At 36.3% G+C, this 24,783-nt stretch overlaps 1 protein-coding gene across 4 annotated transcripts in view; it reads right to left on the bottom strand.

Annotated features, from left to right (window-relative positions):
- The window catches only part of LOC128990281 (uncharacterized), a 188,886-nt gene that overhangs the window by 16,312 nt on the left and 147,791 nt on the right, over nucleotides 1-24,783 (bottom strand). For all 4 annotated transcript variants that reach the window (XM_054412600.1, XM_054412601.1, XM_054412603.1 and 1 more), the window contains exons 3-4: nucleotides 20,612-20,769; nucleotides 11,407-11,479 (exon numbers count right to left, since the gene is read on the bottom strand). In XM_054412600.1, the coding sequence (XP_054268575.1) occupies nucleotides 11,407-11,479; nucleotides 20,612-20,769 (231 nt within the window). The remainder of the gene's footprint in view (nucleotides 1-11,406; nucleotides 11,480-20,611; nucleotides 20,770-24,783) is intronic.

The following is a 24,783-nucleotide window of genomic DNA, read 5'->3' as shown; positions in this document are numbered from 1 at the left end:
AGATAGCTTAAACATAACCTTGAAATCGATCAGGGATCATCCTACCGCAACATCTGTTTCCGGGCTTACGTAACAATTGTAAGTCATCAAGGTGGGCCGCAATTGACAAGACTGACCAACCTCCAGACGCAAACGTATCGGTTTTCGGGTGACCAGCAGATTGCATAATGATCGAGTAACCCTATTGTCTTGTCAACGGATTATTGATACACATTTTTTCATCACCGATCGCTTTGTTACACGATAATATCGATTTGTCATCAAACGATTTATGGTTGCAAATGGCAAACTTGTTTTGCTGATTTGTTTTTTGGGTGTGGACACTTCGGCTGTATAATGTTTGAAATGTTATTTACATACAATGGATTATGAAGGATTTGGTTAAATTTATATATTTTCACGTATAAATAAAAGCTGTTGAACTGTCTTGATGCAAAGGAAGTTGAGAATTATAATACTTTTGTATTTATGATAAATTTACAGCAATTCAAGATAAGCGTATGTCACTTCACAGCCTCATATGTAGTTTGATACATCATTATAACTTTATACAATAGAAATCCAAACAACCGTACAGCTAATCAACTAACGATTTCAATCCAGCATTCATTAACATCCTGAGCAACACTATAATTATACAGTTCATTAATTCGCTGTGATTCGCAACGGAAGAGATGAAAAGGAAAGCAAAGAGTCACAGATCATTAGAAAGACGGACAATAGACAATGAGTCCAACGGTGTAAACAAGACGTAACGGTGTGCGCAGGGGCGTGCACGGCGCATGCGCACTCAACACTCGCTACAATGCGCAAGTGACTTGCACACCGTGGATTAGCGCGCAGATCTAACGAACACCGCCATTAGACTCAAGTATAATAGATTTCAGTTACACTCGTGCCAAGAGCGTGATCCTCGTGAAAGGTCCTTGGACAACTGAACGGAATTCATGAAGAAATGGACACGGGGAAGCGGAGCGAGTGCTGTCAAAACTGTCAGATAGGCCCGAGTGCCGTTTGACTCCCGGGAGCGTAAGGGTCATTTAGGGGAGGGGAATTAGTGGAAGGGGTGAAGTGGGCAGCATGTAACGAAAACGAGGTAGAGTTTCTTAATATTGATTTAAAATTTAGATTTGATTAGTAAACCATCAATTTTTCATAATAAGCAAGTTTGGCTAGGTTAGGTTAGGTCATAACAGTTTCATTTTATTCCTCAAACAGGTTTTGCTATTCCTGCCCCCCTGGTTGATCTTTCCACCCCCAATACCCGCCGCACTGTGGAACCAGTCACTGATACCTGGATGGCACTTACACCTCCAACTGGCACTCGGCCCTGCACTCATGAACACGCATGGATGAACTCAGTAGATATAGTGGTCAGCCACAACCTTGTCAACAAATATGTTTCTTATCCACATTCTTCACGTGTTTTCTCTTCTCCACACACCTAAGATAAACATCTTCCGGTACTAAGTCCCCAAACTTCACGCTGGGCTTCCACCGAGAAGGGCCTAGACTGTATCTCCCGCCTAGCATGATTAGATGAAGTTGCGTATATTTACACGCACACGCACACGTCACTATATCTGCGACACGCACGTGCCCAGCTGTCTACGTGTGGTTGACCTCTGTCCGCCAACTATTGTTCTACTGATAGCTACGGGACTTTTATACCGTTAGGCTTTCAGGAATGGACATCATAAAGGACGTTAAAGTGAACAGACATCTGACAATGTTGTGTTATCTTTGCAAGACTGACGTACCAGTTTGTGAAATGAATATATTCTATTGTTTGGAAATATGAGTGGGTGTAAAGGAATTAAATGCTCAAATAGACGCCTTTTAAAATGAATTTATTCATTAGTCATAGGTCCCTTTGCATTTCTTCAATTGTGATGTCAGATAATATATTCGAGCTCAATAACGCCTGCAATTGCCTAAGCAAGTTTTGCAGTAACATTCACCCATGAATATTACTAATTGAATAAGTGACTAATTGATTGATGAGACAATGACATAACTCTACGTTTAGCAAGATATTAGAGAGTGAAAGTGATAAGTGAGATGGCTTGTGTGGAAATGTTGATTAATGTAGGCTAACATTAGTAAGTTGCGTGCTATTAAATGGTGAGTACAGATTATTGGCCCCACCAGTTTATAGGAATAGACCTAGAGTTTTTATCGAGGAATGACCTATATTGGAGTTTAAATTTAAAATCGATTCTACAAAATCAATAAAACCATTATCCAAATATATTCAAAAGATACGTCTCATTTGTGAATATATATTGGTCTTTTAGGGGATACACGTTTGATAACAATTTAAAATGCCTTGCATACAGATACACACACATACATTTGGTGCAATAAAAGTTGCAGTTGCCTTTGACTAAGAATTTACCATCACGCTAATTACTACTTCCATACAAGAAAATTCTTTAACAGATCGTCCTCGCAAAACTATTCCATGACCAGAAGCCGTCCTTGGTCGGATCTGAGGATGTTACCGCATGCCCAAAACAGGAGCTGTCGCAACCGATTGACCAGAATCTCTCAAACCTCTCGAATGGAGGAATGGAGGAATGTACTCAAGCCTTGAGTGGATCTTGGAGCACGCCCGCGTGAATCAGACGTAGTCTTGACCCACATAACCATACGAAACAATGGCTAATCAACAGTAACACTCCGGCGGCGTTAGCGAAGAAATAAGATCGGTCCTAGAGTGCAGCCTTGGGGCACTCCCGAACAATGCTGTGTCAATTTTGTCTCTTGTTGGGTGTACGTCATCGTGGAAGATAGGTTGAGTTATACCAATTTATGTTCATGGTTTAGGGGTTTAGAGGCTAGAAACGTCTAAATATAGGCCTTGTTTCATTGTTTAATTGATTATGTGAGTTTCGTTTTTTATCATAGCCTGGATGAAAAAAGTAGGCCTATTTATGTAATAGATTGACGAATCTAAAGAACTACATTTTTTATTATTCAAAGTTGTATGAAAAGAGGTAAGTTGAGTTATACCCTTTGATCCTTTTGTACGCTCATCTAAGTTTGGAAAATAAATCTCCATCATTAGAACATAAATAGTGTAATATTTATTTTACTCATACCTCTAAACAAATGATTTCAGGAATCATAACTTGAATTATACCTATCAACCATCAACAGTGATTAAGAGACAAAATAAATTCAAACGAAACAGAGTTTTGTCACGATGGTTAATAGTTTGGATTAATTAACAACACAAGTACTGTATGAGTGTAGGACTTTCGGCCTGGGGTGATTATGAGAAACTTACCCTCCGCAACAAACAATAGGGAACGTGGGTAGCTCTGAGTCTGCTGTCCCCAAAAGATTCCCTATAGGTAAATTGAAAAGATTTTGTGGGTAAGAGGGAAGTAGGGAAGGGGTGATATGGGGTGTTTGACACAGCAAGCTGGCCAAAAACTATGAATAGGATTAGGTACGGTACTTCCAAGAAGGACCTGAGCCCCAGAGTACTCCAGAGCAAGAGCAGGTATTAGATGGATTTAAATCTAAGTTTAGGCTATAGTTTAGTTACAAACACCGTGCTAAAAGTTGTATATTTAAACAGTTTTTAACCAATTTTAACGACGATTTGACGACATATGTGTCACCTCAGTTCAAGATACAAAAACAGTGGATATGTATAAATTGACCATCATAATATTAGTTATAGATATTATAGTTTTGTATATACATTATAGCTTTTATAGATAGGCTACTGCAGAAGGTGGGGCCACCATCCGCCTATTGTCACTATAGCTTTCATAAATCACAAACGTTGACGAATTAGTCTCACTTAATATGATTTCAAGGCTTGTTTACAAGAATCCATCCACTCAATAGTACAAAAATATTATCCATACAACAGTATATTATATTATTACAGTGATACAATCAAATTTTATGTAAACGGTTAAGGCCATTTACCAAATAAAAATATAGGCATATGGCATATCAAAATGAAGCTTAGAGTGTGTAGATTTTGCCGAAAAGTATTGATATGGACGAACTCCCTAAGGGCTCTGCCCCACAGGCTGATTTTCAAAAGGCTACGCCTTGCATGTTTTGGAAGTTATTATTTGATTAATTTAGTGAACAACAGCTGGCCAATGCAATCGACAATATAGTTTTCCTACAGTTACCTAACAATGTACATGTTCTCTCACTGATTTGAGAAAGCAAAGTGGCCAATTCGCTCATCAGTGAGACAATGTTAACATTGTCTCACTCTAATTACTTTGTCTCACTCCAGATTTGCAACGTGAAGGCACGAAATAGTGAGCGCGTTACACGCAGGCAACGTCATATGCGCGCTAAATGCGTTGGCAGCACTGGCTGTAAATCAGCTGGTCAGCTGTTGTACTGTTGTATTTGTCTCTTCACATTAAATGTTTTATTAAAAGTTCACTTCTGTGTAAAATAGGTTATGTTTCTTCACAAATTTATTTGTTCTATGGTAACAGTAGGAAAAGTATAATGTGCAACTCGAGTTCAAAGTACAGGCTCGTGAGGAATGGTTTCTCGAGTGAGGCAATTGTACTTTGAACTCGAGTTGCACATTATACTTTTCCTACAGTTACCATAGAACAAATAAATTTGTGAAGAAACATAACCTATTTTTACACAGAAGTGAACTTTTAATATAACATTTAATGTGAAGTGACAAATACAACTGTACAACAGCTGACCAGCTGATTTACAGCCAGTGCTGCCAACGTATTTCGCGCGCATACGACGTTGCCTGCATGTTACGCGCTCAGTATTTCGTGCCTTCACGTTGCAAATCTGGAGTGAGACAAAGTAATTAGAATGAGACAATGTTAACATTGTCTCACTGATGAGCGAATTGGCCACTTTGCTTTCTCAAATCAGTGAGAGAACATGTACATTGTTAGGTAACTGTAGGAAAATAACTATTGTTTGCTTACATTTTTGTTTACTTATTTTATTATTTACTTTCACGTTCTTAAAAGAGTCGCGGTGAATGGACAGTGAAGCTATTTATAGCTGTTTGTTACAAGTGAGTAACTAAAGGTGTTCGAACCATGATGACTATGAAATTAACAAACCATGTATGTTGTTCGTTCCAAGAGGTTGTCACCGATCTTTAACAGATCGCAATTTCATTGAAAAGTATTAAAGATGCCGTGAAAGAGAGCTGCGTGTACAGGTACAACCTCGGCCAACCTTAGGACGTAAGGTATGAAGGTTCCACTGCCTTTAACATCCTTTCACATGAAAATTTCTCGAACTTGGGCCCTTTAAATGAAATATAAAGTCAAAGTTGATTAAATTAATTTAATGGTGGTTTCTGTTCACCCGTGAATTCACGGGTAGAACCTCTTGTTTCAGTTTAAAGTGTGAATTGTAGTTTAACAGCTGAATGTACATTCGTAGTACATTCATTCAGATAATTTAAACAAGAGACGTAGTATAAAAATAATGATAGGCCTACTTTAATTAAATTACAGTCTGGTGTAAGGTAAACAAAAAACTGCAGTGTTTAAAATAATGTTTACCTAAAAAAAACTTCTGGTAGTGCCTATTTACAAGCAAATACAAAGTGAAAGTAAATAACAATTTGTTATGTAAAACCCAGATAAACACTAAGTATAAAATACGAAATTAAAAACTAAACCAATGTAACAAGAGACATGTATGTTATAAAAATGCGTTTAAAATATAATCCTATATATTAATTAACAGTCTGGTGTATTGGTACAACAAAATATTAAAATTAAACTTGTAACTGCAGTGTTTAAATGATCAATTACTACAAAAAGGCTTCTATTGATGTAGATATTTACAATCAATAAAAGAAATTTACAGTTTGTTATATACAAAATCAGAAAATTCAGTTGGATGGAATTAAATGCCCCTATGCATTTCATTCAACAATTAATTAATGTAATTTGCAATTTAATAATTGGAACACACAATTCAACATTGTGCATTTCCAACAAAAATTATGTTGGATGGAATTAAATGTACTGTTGTTATTAGGTGAAATAACACAGAACAAGTAAGTATCAAAATTAAACTTTTACGGCCAAAATTTAGCGTACGCAGCCAACAAAATAAAGAATTCAAGTTAAAATTACTACAAGTATTTTGCATTTAAAGGTTTCGTAATACAGTAAAGTTAAATAGACACCTTCTAGTGATGAAATGCACTATTTTGTATTTTTTTACTACCTTACACAAACATCTGTTACCTTTATATTTAGTGTTCGCGGTCAACGAAATAAATAATTCAAGTTCAAATTGCTACAAGTATTTTACATATAAACGTTTCGTAATACAGTACTGTTAAATAGGTACCCTCTAGTGATGAAATGCACTATTTTTTATTGTTTAACTACTGTACAGGAACATCTGTTACATATTTAGCGTTCGCGGCCTAAGAAATAATGAATTCAAGTTCAAATAACTGCAAGTATTTTACATTTAAATTTGTCATAATACAGTACTAAAAACCACTATCATATACAGTATTAAAAGAAGCATAAAAGATTTATTATATGTAGTAAGAATTTGCGTATTTTTAAATCTAAAATTTTGAAACAAAAATAGGTTTATTTGGGGCGGATATCCACCACCCGTAGACACCATCACTTTCTGAGTCGTTAATGCCAAAGATTACAGCAGTATTCTAATACAATAGTAATGTATTTCCTAGAAGGTTGGCTCCAATGCTATTTGCCCTGTTTCCTGTGTCAACGACCCTGTCCACCACCCCACAGGTATTTCCGGGAGATTCCTGGGATTTAGTGGGTAAAGCGCAAGCTCAGGTCAGGTACCTACTCCCGAGAAACCTACCCTTTACACCACATAATAGGGGCAGCCCAGGCCGAGTCAGGGGCAGCGCAGGCCGAAAGTCCGTTTCCCGTACTGTATTTATACTAAGCAGATTAAAAAAGTTGAAAAATCTTACTGGAAACAATATGATGGAAAAACATGTCCATCAAACGATCCCTACACCAAGTTCTGTAGCTGTAGTCATCCAACTCGTTACAGTTTATGGCTCAGTTTAGCAGACCATAAACCAGAGAACCTCACCACATGATATATGGTATTGGTTTAGCGTGTTATGGCTGCTAACAGTCGCGCCGGCCATCAATTGTCCGGTTACTGCTTGCTCTTCAGCGCTTGTAGACGATATAGTTTTGTGTTTAGCATATCGAGTCGCTCCCCCTGATCTGGATACTGGATAGCTATGATCACCGCGGCAACGATAAGTCACACTAATCAAAGCTAATAAGTTAGACAGGTCAACTCTTTAAACTTTTGAAACAGTTAAATATTTTTATGTTTGACATTTTAGGTTGTTTTCGTGCTTGTGATGTATATGTGATGTATATTGAAAGGGTCAATTCATTTACGGAATTTGAGAACAAACATAAACATAATTCCCATATGGAATCACAACTATCCATACCATATTTTCGGGGATAGGAAAACTATAACACAGTTCCTGCACATCAACGAACTTAATCAATATTTGTTACAAAAAAAATTCTCCGTAACATTTTTGGCTATAGAAACCAGTATAATATAACCTACAACCAATATATTAATAGAACAAATTATGGAATGCTTTTATTCATGACTGTATCCAATATTTTGGTAATTACTCGATCTTTTCAACTCATTGCAATATGTCACCTATCATCCTGCCTGATGAACCAGAAAGTCAACTTTTCAGTAGAATTTACATTGAAATGTCTTGAAAGGGAAAGTGGCACTTTTCACTTGCCTAATGATGTATTCTGCTTGCAAGGCCAGTGGGACAGTGATGACGCAGGTTTGCAGCAGTGAGGGGGCTGGACAGTGCAGAGTGTAGGACGATGATGCAACCCTAGTATTGTGTGAAAGATGACACAGGAAGAACACATCTTGCACATATCATAGTCACGTGACAGTATAGAATGTGCCAGAATTACGTAATGACCAGGGATTATTCGTCTTTGATCTAGTTCAGTCAAAATTCATTGGCTTGTTAAAATCATGATGTATTGAGGTACATGTGTATCTTTGTTATACTATTACATTAATCATTTAATGTTTTGGGGGTTTTCTAATGTTCAAGAGATATGGTTCTCCTTTGAAAACTATTTCACCTTCTACGATAATACATCCAGACCATTAAAACCAAACGTTTAAGTCTCTTGGACTTTTGAGACGCAGTATGGAGAAACATTTTGTAACTAGCTTGTTGGATAGACCATCAAAAATTTCGTTAGGCAAATTTTTTAATCTATGATTACTAGCCAACTTAGAATATCTAAGATGCCTAATAGTGATCTCTTTCAAATCTAAAGGTTACTCATTTTATCTAAAGAAAGGATTCAGCGGAACCGGTAATGGAAAATCAATCAATGATAATATCCAACAAAAGGTCTACGTTAGGATAACGAGATCGATCAAAACCACTTCCTTGCAAAAAAAGTGACTTTACTTTATTGTAGGTCCACCAAACATAGCAGATGAAAATCCACCCGTGCTACTTCATAGAACAATTGTGAACATTTTTTGTGACCTAAAAACGTACGCAAAGACAATGAAAACAGCTAGCCTCGCAACAAAAGATCATATAGCATACTCCGACATCTCTGTAGACATACGAGCCTTTCTTCCTTCTAGTCGTCATTTTGTTCCCGACTGCAGCTCAGTTTTTGTCCTCAGGAAGCAGACTAGCTCACCTTGCGCGCACCTGCTGTTGATCAATATTTCGCAGTACCACGGGTTCAATTTACATTTTTATTCCCTGCGCAATTTATAGGGACTCTTGAAGTTTTAGGAGCATCATTAAAGATGTTGGAAGTCACATTCGGTCAGGAAGATTTAGGGGTTTGTGCGTATGTAATTTGGTTTCTGTCAACGATTGTCTTTTATCGGTCGTTATAGTGAGTAATTTATAGTGGAGTTTTTGCAATGGTTATTTTGATTTTTGAGTCAAATTCGTTTTGGTTTATTATGACAAAGGAGAAACAATGACATAGTCAATGGCATAGTCACAATTATTCTTTAACGGTTCTTGAAAAAAATCTTTTTTGTAAGGAGGAGGTAAATTGCGTTTACGCACACAGGGATGCTTGATGGCCTCCCAGTAGTGCCGGACTCCCGCGGGCTCAAAATCCCCGGATACCGGCCAAAAAAAAACCCCTAATGTTCTAGGACCCTAGCCTGGAACTGTTTAGCAATTTGTTTTCGGGCTGTGCCTTTTAAACTATGCCACTAGGGTTTTCCTTCTTATTTCCTCCGAAAAAAGCAAGCTTGACAATTTCTTATCGGAATTTTATTAAGAGATTTTGTACGGCTTGACAATTTAGTCAAAAGTAACATCAGTCGATGGAGACTTAAACGATTGGTTTTCATGGTGCTCATAGCAGGCCATGGCTCCTAATGGTATGTTTTACCTATATCATTACTAAAATTTGTATCATCTCCCTATACCCAAAACGCATACTTTATAAGGACCAAACTTCTGCCAAAGTGGAAAAGTCGTTCAGTTCTACTTTTAACTACTAAAAGACAATAACTACCGGTATAAATGTATTAATCTATTGACATATTAAGATTGAAAACTCCGTATTAAACTATTGAATACTCCATTTACTTATCTCATGACATGTACACCAACGCCCCTCGTACAAGTTTACCTTGCCTCAGGCTTAATCCACCTGTCCTCTACTAAACCTATCGTCTTATTACCTCCTCCTTGCTCCTGCCAGCTCCGCCCAGGAGTATATCATCAGCTGGTGTAACCTTGTACGGCCTTTGGTCTGGTTTTTTTTATCATTCAAAACAGGTCTTCTTTAATAATACTGTACACCTATTTTCTTTATACTTGATTGCTAAGAGACTTTGAGTAATGTTAGTGCTGAACCATAAACTTTGTTGTTTTTTTTTTTTTTTTGTGTCTACACCAGTGGCACTCTCAAAGAAGGTATCAGAAATGATTTAAGGAGTCTGTGGTCGAAACTCAATCTTTTTTAATTTTACTATTGGCAGTTTTAAGAAGAAAATTTCTCACGTTATAATACAGAGTGAGAATTTTAACAAAAACGTTGTAAAAAATTTAGTTATATGATTAGCAGATGCACCAATCTATTTGAAAAGAATATAATATTTTTTTAAGTAATATCTAAATTGTTCTAAAAAGTGGGGGAGACGTTGTTAAGTTTAGGTGGTTTTACCAAAATTTCATCATAAAGCTTAAGTTCTCATGTTTACGGAATTTACTCATCGGTCATTTACACGCCGCGTGTGGTTGAAAATGGGAATCTTAGAGGATTCTAGACTACATGGTTGTAATTTTAATTTGGCTTTAAAAAATTAAAAACTTAAGTAAACAATTATTACGCTATATTGCATGAATCCCCTTAAATCTTACTACCTTGCAGGAAACCTAATATGATAAACGTTTGATGGTAAAAATTTAGTGAGAACATAAAGTTTTATCAGTTTAAAGTAGAAGATATAAAACCTCCCACGTGTAGGGCATTACCCCAAACTAGCCCCAAGGACGTCCGAGCTGTCAAAAACCCGTTCAACTGCCTCTTGCACGTTTTGGGTTTCAACGATCCCGTGATTGGACTTTTTTGCCGGGGAAATTTCTGCGGTTTTTGCTAAAGACGAATGCGCGCGTCTGATAGCTCGGTGGCCAAATATGCTAATCGGGTCTGTGGCTTTTAAAATCACTGAAGGGTAAATAGTTTAAGATCAATATTCAAATTGAGTTCCCTTGCCTAGAGCATCTCTATTGGTCACTCGATTAAGACTAATGAATTTACTCACTTTTTAGTTACAATTCTCATCTTTCCCTCATTTTATATAAACTTCATTAGACCCTCAAAACTAATGGCATTATTGAATAAGAAGTGGTGTATTTTCGTTTTTATGTATATAACATTTCTTGGGCCGATAACTTAAAAAACCCTTAGAAAATGTCTTTGGCATTGGAAACCCCAAAAAGTTAATCAAAATATATTTAATTTACCTGAGTTTAAACATAGAAATGTAAACCTGTTTTGGGTTGCGACATCTAAGATTTATCAACCTTGCTGATCCTAATCCTATAACCTGTCCAACCACAAGTGCAGCAATCCAACACGACATTCCCATACCAATCTCTGCATTTATAATTGACTGATTTTGTACGATTAAATATTCATGTAGGCCTACTTAATAACATGAGTGACAAGCAAGCGTGTGTATAAAAAGTTCATAAAATGCCTGCTTTGTTTATTTGGTAATTTTCTATTACTACTTCAGATGCTTTAAAAGATTTAAGACTAATAATTTTCTTTCTTTTCTTTTTGCAGGCGTTGTCAAACGTTAACCAATATTAATACAATTTGAATCAGGATAAACTTTACTTACGTGTCCTATATGTTTCTTAAGGTCTTCTGTTTTTGGGTCTCGCATTGGATTATCAAATCCGCATAATCCAATTCTGAAACAAAATATACAAAATTAACATGTATATTAAACAACTGATAAAACATCAATGAACCAAGCTAAATGCAAAGAGTCATGGAAAATCACAACTAGATAGCTATTTTTATTACTTTTCTGCCAATCTTCCTTACAACCAACGCTAAATGAACAATACAACGGCAAAAACATAGTTTCTCCAAGCCAAGAATGTCCAGAACAAAACAAAGACAGTATGTTACTAGTCCACTAGCATTCCAGGGGCAGTGGGACATAAAACGAAAAGTAAAAACCTATCAGTACGATCCGATATGTCGAACCAGTTTGCCGTCTTCTCCGTAAGCGGCAGCTCAAAGACATCTTGGCAAAAACAAGAGACGACCACTTCGTAACCAGACTCCCGCTGTGTCTTGGAGTTGCTCTTCGGCAGTTACATAACCGTACATGTAGAGCATACTTGCGGTGTGTGCTGAACATTGCAGCTTCTACATTCCGTACGGTCAGATTTACTCAGCACAATCCCTCAATCTAACAAGTTTACAAAAAACTAAAACGTAATAATTTTAATGTAGTAAATCCAAAAATTTTGGGCACATGTTGTTTTTATTTAAGTCTGGTTAGCTTACTGCTTAGGCTTCCTAAGAGAGCTCTTTAATGTTAATGACGTCAGAAACGATTTTTTGTTGAGTAATCTCAAACTAAATTAAGGGATCGACCAAGAATAGCACAAAAGCAAGACAATCTAAGAATTTCGTAAATGGCGTAAAGCATTTAAGCGTTTAACCCGTGTAAGCGGTACCGTTTAAGGTGAAGTTGTAAAGGTTCCAAACAAATACTTGAATTAAACTATAAAATAAAACTGGAACACTTATGATCAAGAATTGTTTGTCTTAAGGTTAACTCGGAACATGTCGGCCTTAGTCACTAACAAGACTAAAAGATCGCGCCACTCATCCTACACTCATCCTTCACTCATATTTGGGTTAAAATACGCACATAGTAGCGTCCCCATCTTAAATAATAGACGATTGGTAATTTATTCTAAGCTCAGTCGTGTTCTGCTCTTGATATCAAGCAAACGAAGTTTCTGACTACTCACACACTTATCCATAAAATAAGTAAAGTAAGCTAACACACACACATGCGCGCGCGAGCACATATAGCTGTAATAGCAACGGGTTATCAAGGTAAACTAGTTTTCAATGTCCTCAGGGCAACGGTTAGCTGATATGTCATGCTTTGCTATTTAACATGTTAATGTTGCTTTCAGTTTACCTGCTCCACCTTCCTATGCATCAGGCTATTTTTTCCAGGTGCTCTAAGATTTAATTAATCCTTCTGAAACCAGGATAATTTATACTGATGCCAGGTTATTAGAAAATGTTGTCTTATTTATATTTGTCTTCATAGAGATTTGTTTTGTCTGATTATTCTGAAATTTAAATGAAGTTACGTAATAATACTTGTGTCGGAATATAAAAGAAAATAGTAATCGCGGAATATAAGCAAACAGTACATTGAGAATTGACATAGTTAAAGAAGACACGAAGCACGAAATAGAGTTCAAAGAAGTAAGTAACTTCACTTAAATAGCTAGATTTGAATAAACTCCGAAAACGTAAACAAAGAACGAAAATGGAAAGAGTTAATTACTCCAAACGCTAGATTTCAACATTTGGAAACAGGCAAACTGTTAGTTTTATGTGCAAAAGTCGCACATAAAGACAAAAAACGTCCGAAAATGTCCCGAAAGCAAAGTGGTTCCTATTGCTGCACGCGCTCGCCTATCGCCCACGCACGTTATCTTTGTCTCACACGCATAAATACGCATGAAGAACGCACACTATGCTAATCAACGCATATGCTTGCATCGTTTGAGTCCCATATTAACCGGCACTTTCAGCTGTTTATCATCTGTTATGCATTCGGTTGTCGCTAACAGCTGTTTATTGTTGTTTATACCAAATGCTCGGGATTAGCAAGTCAATTGGGCCTGGAAATATGAGAGTCAGTCTTGTAATATATCTTTTGTTGGAGTTTCATTGAAGAGCCTACATGGGTTTATTCAAATATATTCATTGTTATTGGCGTATGTGGGAATCGTGTGGAAGGATGTCTATTGCTTACTGGTACTGGTTTTTTTTCTGGGTAAATAATCAAAATAGCTTTTTGATAAAAAAAGGCATAACGCATATTTGCATTACTAGGAAATATTACATTGATTAGCCATGTCTGTGATTTGGGTAAATTTGCCTATATTTTTTATGCAGTCTTTCTTTTAGCCATTCTTTGAGCTTTCTTTGACATCTAACCCCCAAATAATGTAATTTTAGAGTGTTTAAATTGTCAACACTGTTCGTCCTACTTAATGATTTTAATCTATAGTTTACCCATTCAGAAGAGATGTTTCTCACTGTAACCATCATGTAAAGTCGTTTTTAAAAAATACTCCTATTAGGTAATTTATTTGACTAATCGAATATCTGCCTTATCTAAAATTGAACAATGAAATAAATCTTTGCCTATTATTGCTGCAACGAGTCTAATTAACAACTCAACTGGACTGTTTTCAAAACAATCAATCACGACGAAGTAATCTCCTACGTACGTTTTCACTCTTATCACTTCTTTGAGTTAACAAGCTTTACGAATGGTAACGGTGGAATAGATGACGTAATATACATTGTTTGCTTAACATCCGGGGACTCAACCTGATGACGCCGGTTGCTGAGTGAACCATGACCGAAACGTCGCAATACCCGCCAAAACTGAACTACTTGCCCTTTCCTGCCTTATCATGACACCAAAATTATTTACGTGGGCAGCCACCGGCTTTCACTTTTCTCTAGATTTCGAGAGCATTTTGGAGAAGGGAATCTTTCACTTCGTGTTTTCGAGTTTGTTAAAAGCTTCCGTTGTTAAGGCTTTCCCCAGTGAAGGATGAGTCGGGGAATCATTGCATGTCACGGTTGTGAAGGAAACGTAAAGTAAATTGTAGAGCGAGACGAATATGATTTCTAAGGATTTGCTTAATGTACACATTAAATTTATTATATTTCACATTATTCCTAATACGAATATATTTTCCTTTATGTAGGATATACTCAGTGTACTAGCTGTTCATCCTTGTAAGAAAATAGAGTAAGACATACTTTTTTTAGGTATTGTGCTATTTCATGTCAGCGTAACTTCTAATTTTGGCTCCACGTGTCCTTTTCGTACTATTATTTCTCATCAACATATATAACTAGTGTTTTAGGACGATTATCGTGCATGTATCTAAAATAACACTATAATAGTTTTGTGTAGCCGTAGTCTATATCTTTAGATTAAATAAGACCTTCCAATAACATACATAAACCAATAAAAAAATATACATTCTTAAAATACAGAAATTATTATTCTTGTTTGTATCCGTCTAAATAACCTAGATTTGTTAGAAAACAAGTTTTCAATTAGACCATTTATTTCCTGGACGTGTCCATCAAAACTAATTAGACCCCGTAACCTTTCAACAGTATGTGCATAGCCAAGAGTATTGTTCTAAGATAATTTATGCCACAACATAAACTAATAGACTAATGCGTTTCCCATGAGCACACGATTCCCAGAAGGATGGCGAGTATGCATGTTTATACTCTTACCTGGCCTGTGGCAATCAGGCATACCATTAACCCAGGTTAGTTTATATATTTTCCCTTTCCATACATTCATTACCAGCTTGATTTACAGCACTATGGAGTTGTTAATGTCGTTCACTGGATCTTTACGACTTAACTTTTATTTTCATTTGATTTTTACATTCTCAGAAGTGGTTCTTCATCAGGGTAGATGTTTTGTCCATGTTAAATTGTATATTTTAATCATGAATACTCCCGTATGTCCTAGATATTATCGTATTCATTTGAGATGAGGACGCCTAGGTGCGTATTTGAACCCAAATCTGAGTGAAAGATGAGTGTAAATTGGAGTGTGATGTAGTGTGTAGCTTTGTTACTGACTAAGATCAGCTGTTACATTAGTCAGGACCAATTGAAAGTCCAATTATCATGGACAGCTGGGTCCAGTTTAGAACTATCAAAAAGCTACACACTTTTCTAAGGAATTAAATGTTGATAGAATCAAAATAGTATATTACGTTACTAGTCCTGAAAATAAGTGTTTACCGGACGAGTGTGGTCGTTCCCGTGCGAGACGAAGTCGAGTACGGGATTACCATACGAGTCCGGTACACACATTTTGGACGAGTTACGTACGATAGTTTACAGCACACTACTACATCCGTACAAATCCTTATATATTTCCACCAATTAAATTACTAAAAATCACTAGTCATAACCTCTAAGAGAGGTTATGTTTTTGTTTATAGCCACTCACTGCCACCTAAATACAGTATAATCAGGTGATTGGTGTCCGGTAAAACTCATTGCAGTACAGTAGTACGCAATGAAACCCCATTTGAATAAGCTGGCGGCAAACAGCTGTTTTCTGGACTAAATCCTTGCGTGGGAAGTTTTCCAAAATAATGTAGTGTGGCGTAAAATCAATTACTGTACCTCATACACTGATATATTTCATAGTTAATTTTTACTGCCTAATGCATGAAGCCAGTTGCTGTACAATCAGTACACAAATAAACAGCTATTTCAAAATAGGCCAACAATAATAAATAGTATTTTTTGATCCAGTGCTTGTATGTATGTATAATACTCATGGTCGCCTGCTCCAAAAATGTATAGATTACCTCTAGTTTTATTGAGAAAACTCCTAAATTATAACTGATGTTTTACAAACTATCTAAAAAATTCCCTAATATTTACACATATGTAGTGATTGCCTTTATTGTGATTTTTCAGTTTTCAAGCAAATACATTGCTACACATAATGTTCAAACGTGATTTTCCGAACGTTATCAGACTTTAATAATAATTTTGGAGAACGTAGATTTCATTTTGCCTTAGTGGTTCAATTATAAAATTATTCAACCATCCTTTCACACTAAGCCCCTCGACTCCCATAAACTAGCGTTATTTTATTGTATAAATCGCACAAGTGTAAATCCAGCCTATAGGCTTAGCTGACCTATAAAATTCCAAACATGGCATAAACACACATAATCAGACAGCTGGTCTATAAATTCACTTTTCGCATCAAGGTGGCCTCACATTGAACCCATGTACTTGATCTGTTTATTGCTTGTAATGTTGGGCCTCTAAAGTAAATGATTTAGAGATTCATCAATTCAACATCACAAAGCAGACTATTTACTGCATCTTTTTTGATTCTGTCGGAGAGTCACAGTGATATTTTAAGGTTAAGGGTAACTCTGGAAGATAGTGTCAACCTTTGATGAAAATTGTTATGGTAGTAGAAAATTAAGTTTCTTTTTACTAATTAAAAACAGTAAGCATTATATTTAATTTGGATGTTGGTTTTTCTTGTAAAAAACCAAATACATTTGTAACACTCCTATAATATTCTTAAAGTAGAAGCCCTAACAAAATCTGGATCTAAAATAATATTGTTACATTTAATTTATCTTTGGAAAAAATATTTAATTTTAGAGGGAAACGTGATGTACATACCATATACGGACAACTTTAGACATTCAGCAAATACTTACATGTTAAACACATAGTTTAAGTTATAAAAACGTTTAGTTATTAATAAAAGTTAGTGGTCGAAAGGTTATGAAGTTGATAAAAGAAGAAAAACTAAAATGAATGACTCAGAGACTGTGTTAAAAAGTTTACTGCATCTTTAATTTCAAAGAACCTCTTTGAATTACGTATACAAACAATAGTTAAGTATTGAGCATTAAAAAGGCAATACACATTTTTCCTTCTCCTGAACCATATTAAACATTTATGGAAGAACAGTGACGAAATTAAGTAACAGAATGAGAAACTGCACTTAGTACATCACAAAAAGAGCAAAAACAACCCATGACGAAATGTCAACTAGCGCAACTGTCGGTGGCCTGGTGCACTAGGGGAGTTGTATAAGACAGGACATTGTCAGAGTATTCAGATCTCAGATGTGCAGGTGACATCATGGACTAATGGCTTAACACCAGACTTCCTGGATTAACAACCGTGACAACTCCAACAACTCCTTGGTGATTTGGAGCACCGAAGAAACCAGGACAAAAACAACGACTTGGGGTCGTTAATTGTGTAATAGGGTGGTGCAATGTGTGCAAATGGTTGACTGCAAGTGTTTCATCAGGTTTTAATGTGAAGATAATTCTAAATGTACTCTAGATCTAGTAAAGAAGCATAAAAAATATTCTTCACGAAAAAAAAATTAAGGAGACGAAGATTGCTAACCAAAATTAGGTACTTTGGTATTTTACCGACCACACCTAATAATTATAAATAACATAACCTAACCTAAGGGTGGTTGGGTTAGGTTAGGTTCAAAGTACCCAAAATTATACAGTTAAGATTCTCTTAGACATTTACTCATATTTCCATAAGAATAAAACGATTATCTTGATTATTCAAATTAATTTAATATTTAACAAAACTATATCCATGGAGGTTTTGGTTAAAGTATAACAATCAAGTTTTGTTGAAAGGTTTCAAATTGACTTTGAACTATTTTAGCTAGTGATATATAATATTTAACTAGTTTATATAATTTTTAAGACTCGAAATGTTAGTATTTGGCCATTAAGTGTCAACAACCCGCTAAATGCACTACGAAACAGTTTTCTGCAGATAAGAGCATATTGACCTATGCTTCCATTTAAGATTTTCTTCCGACTCCTTGTAGGACGTCACCATGATGTGACAGAAAAACCATACTTCCTTGAAAAAGTAGATTTTTAGGTGTGGTGTTGATGAACCAAATCTTATTGATTTATCAGTGTTCGTTTAGAAAATATTAAGCCCAAATCTTGTCTAGTCACACTTTTAGAAAAGTAAATGCACAACTAATAATAATAGCTTTAATTAGGCGACCTCCTTGACAGAAATCCGAACTTCCTACAACTACTGCACAGTCGAAACAAGACGTAATGTGTTGTGGGAGGTTATGAATGGCTCGAGGCGTAGACACCAGCGACCGGGTAAGCCACGGGTAGAGGCTACGAGATACCCGACACCGGTCAATGTATAAAGTTACTGGGAGCGTCATCCACACAGGACGCCCACTCTGCGGACAGTGGCTGGTGGAGGCAGCCTTCAATGAGAAAATACCATGCGTTGGAAGCGGCCTGATGACGCAGTGTGGCGTGGACCGTGGCCGAAACGTCGCAAATCCTTCCAAAACTGTTTAGTGCGAGCGACACAGCAATAAGTAAAAGTATGGAAAAAGTATTGTTTGCTTGTTATTTTAGCCTGTTGATGGTGAAATTCACCACTTCATTGATGTACGTAATGGAATTTATTAACTTTGGTCCTCAAGAGCTATGGAATTACCTTATATTTTCCATAGTTTTGGAAACCAACTTCCCTTAATCTTTCAAATTGAGGGAACTCGGGGAGAATAAAATGCGTGCTATTTTATGAATCGACGTTTCTTCAACAACCTTTCAATAATGTTCTTGTGTCTTGAAGGGAACACATAGCTCATTGAGATCTCAGCTAGCTCCCAAGTAGAAGACCCCATAGTCAGAGTAAATATGATCGCTTATTCCACGTTTTGATATGAATCGTTTGAACACAGCAATGCTAAATCTGATGCTAGTTCAACGTAATATCACACTATTGCCTGGCCCATCTTTCAGTCGACGAAAGTGTTAACAAAATTCATGGATGTATAATTGTAATTGTATGGATGTGTTGTGCGCATTTATATTCAAGCTAATTGATACTTAAGTATTATACTGACCACACCGATAAATCGACTTCCAAATAAGATTTTAATTAGTTTAAACAACAAAACCTTCCCAACCTAACCTAGCCTAAATCATAGTCCACTCGTAGGTTAGGTTAGGTTATAATTATTATGTGTGGTCGGTATAATACCAAAGTACCAGCTAAAATTTATTTACACCCAAGCTCATCTTTTGACCAGTTGTATGGCTCTTTCTTGCCTCCAAGCAGCCAGTATTGGTAGCTTCTGGTTCTGATTGAGCCGTCAAAGATTTAACTGCCATCTCGGGAACCGAACGAGATTTATGGACCATTGTCGCAAATTTATGTGAGCGCTTCCAAAGGACAAGTGGGTATTTCATTGTCTAAACAAACCTTGCAGTAAATCAAACTCGAAATACATTTAGCAAACAATGTTCTATTGTGGGCTCAAGTGCGGATTTAGAAGATGGGCAAGTAATTAGATACTATATTATGTTTATGTCGGATTGTGGATAAAGATTATCTCTGGTGTCACTTTGTCTATAGCTTATGGGCAACAGTAGAATGGGTGCATCTGACATAAAGTGACTATACTGGTAGAGCTTACGAAAAAGCTCATGGTTCATGGTCGTTTCATGGTTTTAGATAGAGGAATACTTGCTCCTCATGAAGGAATACTTTTACTTTTCATGGACTATCTCCAATAAAGAGTTATAAAGACTACAGTAAATTTACGACTGAATATCACTCTCATATTATGTTTACTAATTTTTAAGCAAAGAAATCTTAAAAATATTCTTCCCATTTTTCAATCAGAAATTTTTTTTAGGATCTTAACATTGGTTAAGTAATTGAGTTCAGGACCAATACGATTACCATACGAGTAATTTAGATCCTTACCCTCATACAATTAAAAGTATAGAGTTCACTTCAAATAGAAATATTGTATGCAACACCTTAAAGAACCCCTAATAATGGATGGTATAAAAATGCTTTGTGCGAATTTCATGTTCAACTACTGTTTTGAGATACAGTCTGTATGTTTAGTTTATAGTTTTATCATTTAGGGTTAGTTTATAGGGTGTTTTATACCGACCACGCCTAATACAGTAGGTAATTATAACCTAACTAAGGGTGGACTATGTTTAAGGTTAGGTTATGAAATTTTTTTTATTTTCACTAATTAAAATATTATTTGAAAGTCAATTTATCGGTATGGTTGGTATAATACCAAAGCACCGTATATATTTACGTTACATAATTGACATATTTTTCCAAGCTATGGAATAGGCAAATGTTAGACAAATTTACCTTAGCCTAGATGCAAAAAATGTTTTTTTTTTTCTTACCTGAAACCGTCGAAGCCGTCATCACTACCGTTGACAGTAAGTACAGGGGCGCGGGCGTATGCCTTAGCCACCCTCCTGTTACGCTCTAGGACTATAACTTTAGCCCAGATCTCGTCGTCAATCTGGGTCCATTTGTCTAGAACTTCCTGGATGTGATCCTGGAAAAGGAGAAAATCATTAGATTATAAGTAAAATACTACAATGGTGGCATTCAAAAAGGAAAAAAAAGCATGACGAAATATTTGTCAGAGAAGTCTTCAAAACGACTGATTGATATTCGGTTTCAATTTTTGAACTGTAGAGTTCATTTTTACTAGAGATACAGTTTTGAATTCGAAGATTTCAGGACTTGAGGGATTCGTTTCAGGATTTATTTCAGGATTCGATGGTTTAAAGATTTGAACCATATAATAACAACAGCTTCGGGATCAATTGTTCAGTTATGGCCATGAAAAAGGATGAAGTGACATGACAAATATATTTGCAACACAATGTCATAGCCAAATAAGTTTTAAAACACAATAAGAATACTGTACAAACACACATGGCAGTTCATGTATTTGTAAAATTTCTCTCTTGCCATATTAAAAACTTTATTCATATAAATTACTGGAACTAAAGCAAGATACAAAGAACCCCGACTGCAAGAACATAATGAATGGTGGTTATCTGGACCTAGATCGTGCTAGCGTACAGCAACGGTAGCAAAACGGGTTGTGATACAATCAGCTGTTAAATAGCATTGTTGAAACACCTGGAGGTACTACAGCTGATTCAGGAAAGAGAACAAATAATGCAGTGTAATGTGAGTAATCAAATAACTTGTGAAAATTTCTCGATTATTACCTATCTGGGTGAGGTATGGTCTGAAATATGTTGCAGATACCAAAAATTACAAGTAAAAAACCGTTCCGACACATCATGTACAATAGTAAAACAATTAATTGAACGCAGTTTATGCAAAATAAATAAACATCAATGATGGTATATTTTACTGCAAAATGAGCAGATTATAATTCATCTTGATTAATTAAAGTAAGAAACAAATTTTTTATTTTGGCTGTGTGTTTTTCCTTGTTTAGTGCCGCCTAACAAGTAATTAGTGATAACATTTTCTGGAAAAATGCTAATCTAATATTGTATACACATTTCAATTTATTACAACGAATATTATGGATATAATGTAGAAGATAACCAGAAGAGGTATTTACATTTTATAAACCATTATAAAAAAAATAGATTTTCCATTAAACATTATTTTTTCATAATGGTGTTACTCGTATGAATAAACTATCTAGAAATCCAAAACTAACATGTTTCAATTTGTTTCTTACTGCATACGACTTTTTGCTACCAATTCTCTTTCATTGACATTCTTCAAATACTTTTCAAACTTATACAAATCCAAAATCCCTAACAATCTGCATTCCTCCTATATACGAATACAACAATTGTCACAAATTAATAAGTTTGAAGGCGTTAATTCTCGCTGAAGGTCACGATAGCCTTTACTACATGAAGCACTTTAAGGTTGCACCAGACAGGGAACTCGCCCGACAGAACACCCGCACACCGCCTTGCACACATTATTTACCTAGTATACTGCCAAGTATTTGCTCTACATTCGAGAAACTTCACGGCGATTGTGACAACCGAATGTTTCCGTGTTGCTCAACCGCAATCCGATAATATCGTACAACTATCGTATTCGCCTTGGTGAATTATGCATATTTTCACTTCTGTGCCAATACTACCTCTGTGACGATAAGGTTGTATCATAACTATTGAAATGTAGAACGAATCTGATTCAACACGTTGAGATACAAAGATTATTTTGTAGCAGCTGTGCGAAAGTTTGAACTAGAGTTATGAATTGTGTAACATTTAGTTTTACAATCTAATGAAGAAAACGTTATTTGGTAGTTGAAAGCTCAACACGTTAGGATCCTGTTAGGAGGCTGTTAAAGATGCATAGTCATAAGAAACGTAAATGGTCTGAACTTTTCTTTTCTTCTCACTCACTTTCATCATTAAAAAAAATCATGTACTCAATTTAAATGTCTGCCCATTCTACTCCCTAAATCCCACATGTTGGCCTGACTTGAAGTAATGTGACAAACAATTCCTAGTCTGTAGCAACATAATAGAAGGAGGTTTTTTAGTTAGTAGTCTGATAAATTCAGGAGACTAACTGTACAGGCTACCTGTGTGCGGAAAAGCATTTTCCCTCACCTCCCTGAAAAAACTGCCTAAGTCTCCCAGCCAACACCAAGTCAATACAAGTGCAATATTTACAACAATTCAACCAAAAAATCTGCAATAAACAACTTTTGAATTCCAAGACTTATCGAAATTGCCTGACTAAATCGCGACGCTTCGGCCAAATCGACCGCGACCAAATTGAAGGAAGTCCAAGAACGGTGGCAATGGCTCGATACAATAACAGTTGAGAGTTATAGGGCGATTATAGTGAGCACCGGCCGGAGAAGGTGACTATTGTCGCAAACAATAGCGAAGAGGCGGGCCGGATCTCATCATCTGTTATCAGGGGTGGTGAGATCATCAGCACATCCTGCTATCACCAGGGCCAAGGTGGTGTATGAGATATGAATGACTATATTTTCTGGGGAGGTTTGGGAAATGATAAGGTTCGCGGTCGTACATTATAGCACCAAAGAGTTCCTTAATTGCACCAAGCCCTCAAAGGGTCCCAAAAATGTCCCTTAGTTGCGCCAAGCCCAAGCCAGGTTGAGGTGAGTTGCCGGCAGAAAAAATGTCCTTGCTTACGTGTCATCCCAACTTATCCTAACCAAACCTACTCAATTATACATTCAAAGAGAACCACCACTTGGCGCAGTTAGTGAACGTATCTGGTGACTCCATGGAGTAGGCGCAATTCAGGAATACCCGACTAACTGACTCAAGTTAATTGGTGCAATTAATGCCCGCCCATGATGAGTAGTCACTTCCTAATGTGAAAATATAAGATGTTAAACATTAATAAGCGACAGTTTATCGAACCATAGACGAACTATATTGTAATATGCAGGCTAGAACCATGAGTATGACTGTAAACATGAATATAAAGAGCGCGAGTAACACTGATGAGGTATGCTACGACCTAAAATACCACGATTACGTCGAGTTTGTAGAATTAATTGAAAGTGACTACCAAGGTTTAGGGGGTGGAACTATTTTGTGTTTTTAAATTTACAAAACTATGATTAGATTTGCGATGATAGTTGAATACATGGTACATATTGAGGACAGCAAAATCAAAGATTTGTACTTGGACAATTGCAGGGTAACTTCTTTACTGAAAAGTTGTCAAGATTGAAAGAGTTCATTGAGGAAGAGGGAAAAAATAAAACTCGGAACATTCATACTATATTGAACTTTTCATATGACTTAAGTTTCTCTCTACCTTACTGGGCTATACAGCTTGTATTCAGTTTTAAAACCTTACTCTTTGTTCTAAAAAAAATATAAAAAATACCTTCCTGTAATTATAATAAGAAGTGCGTGATATATTTTTTTGTATTTCCATCCATCGTTCACCAATCGTGTTTGTTACAATTCTCTGCGAATTCCACTTATTCAAACATTTCCGCCTGCAAAATCAATCCACAGCATTGCGTCACTAACGAGATGCGAACGATATCGTTTACCTTCAAAACGATAACGATCGGTCCAACGATCACGAACATGCGACAACCTCTTCCTGGTCGAGACGTGGCGGAGACCGCCCGACGATTTGGAGCAGAGAAGTTTGTGATTGTGGACAATTTACATGATTCTTACCACGGTATACACGCACACGCACACACACGTACAGTCTGACACAGCGATACACTTTCACTGTTGTTGTAACTGTTATACAACTGACAAGTGAGGTACGTACTGTACCCGCACTCTAGTTTGGAGGGTGCGTTGAGATAACAATTGGAGATCAGGGCACAATGAATCATGAGGGTGACAGGATTTTAATGAGTACAATGTAATGGGATGGATAACAAATAAAACAAATATAAATGGTTGCCCTTGTTTGACTAAATTACTGCATGGACTTTTGTTTTGTAAAGTCCTAGAATTTTTGTGTGAGGTTTGGGTTCCAGTGTGTTGAGAACATGTATGATGCTGTATTTAAGATGAATAGTTGAAATAGCACTATA

Source organism: Macrosteles quadrilineatus, unplaced genomic scaffold, assembly GCF_028750875.1.
Source record: "Macrosteles quadrilineatus isolate MER2022 unplaced genomic scaffold, UCM_ALF_1.0 Scaffold_3__2_contigs__length_128488019, whole genome shotgun sequence".
NCBI classification, from domain to species: domain Eukaryota; kingdom Metazoa; phylum Arthropoda; class Insecta; order Hemiptera; family Cicadellidae; genus Macrosteles; species Macrosteles quadrilineatus.
This window is presented reverse-complemented; position numbering and strand designations above follow the sequence as displayed.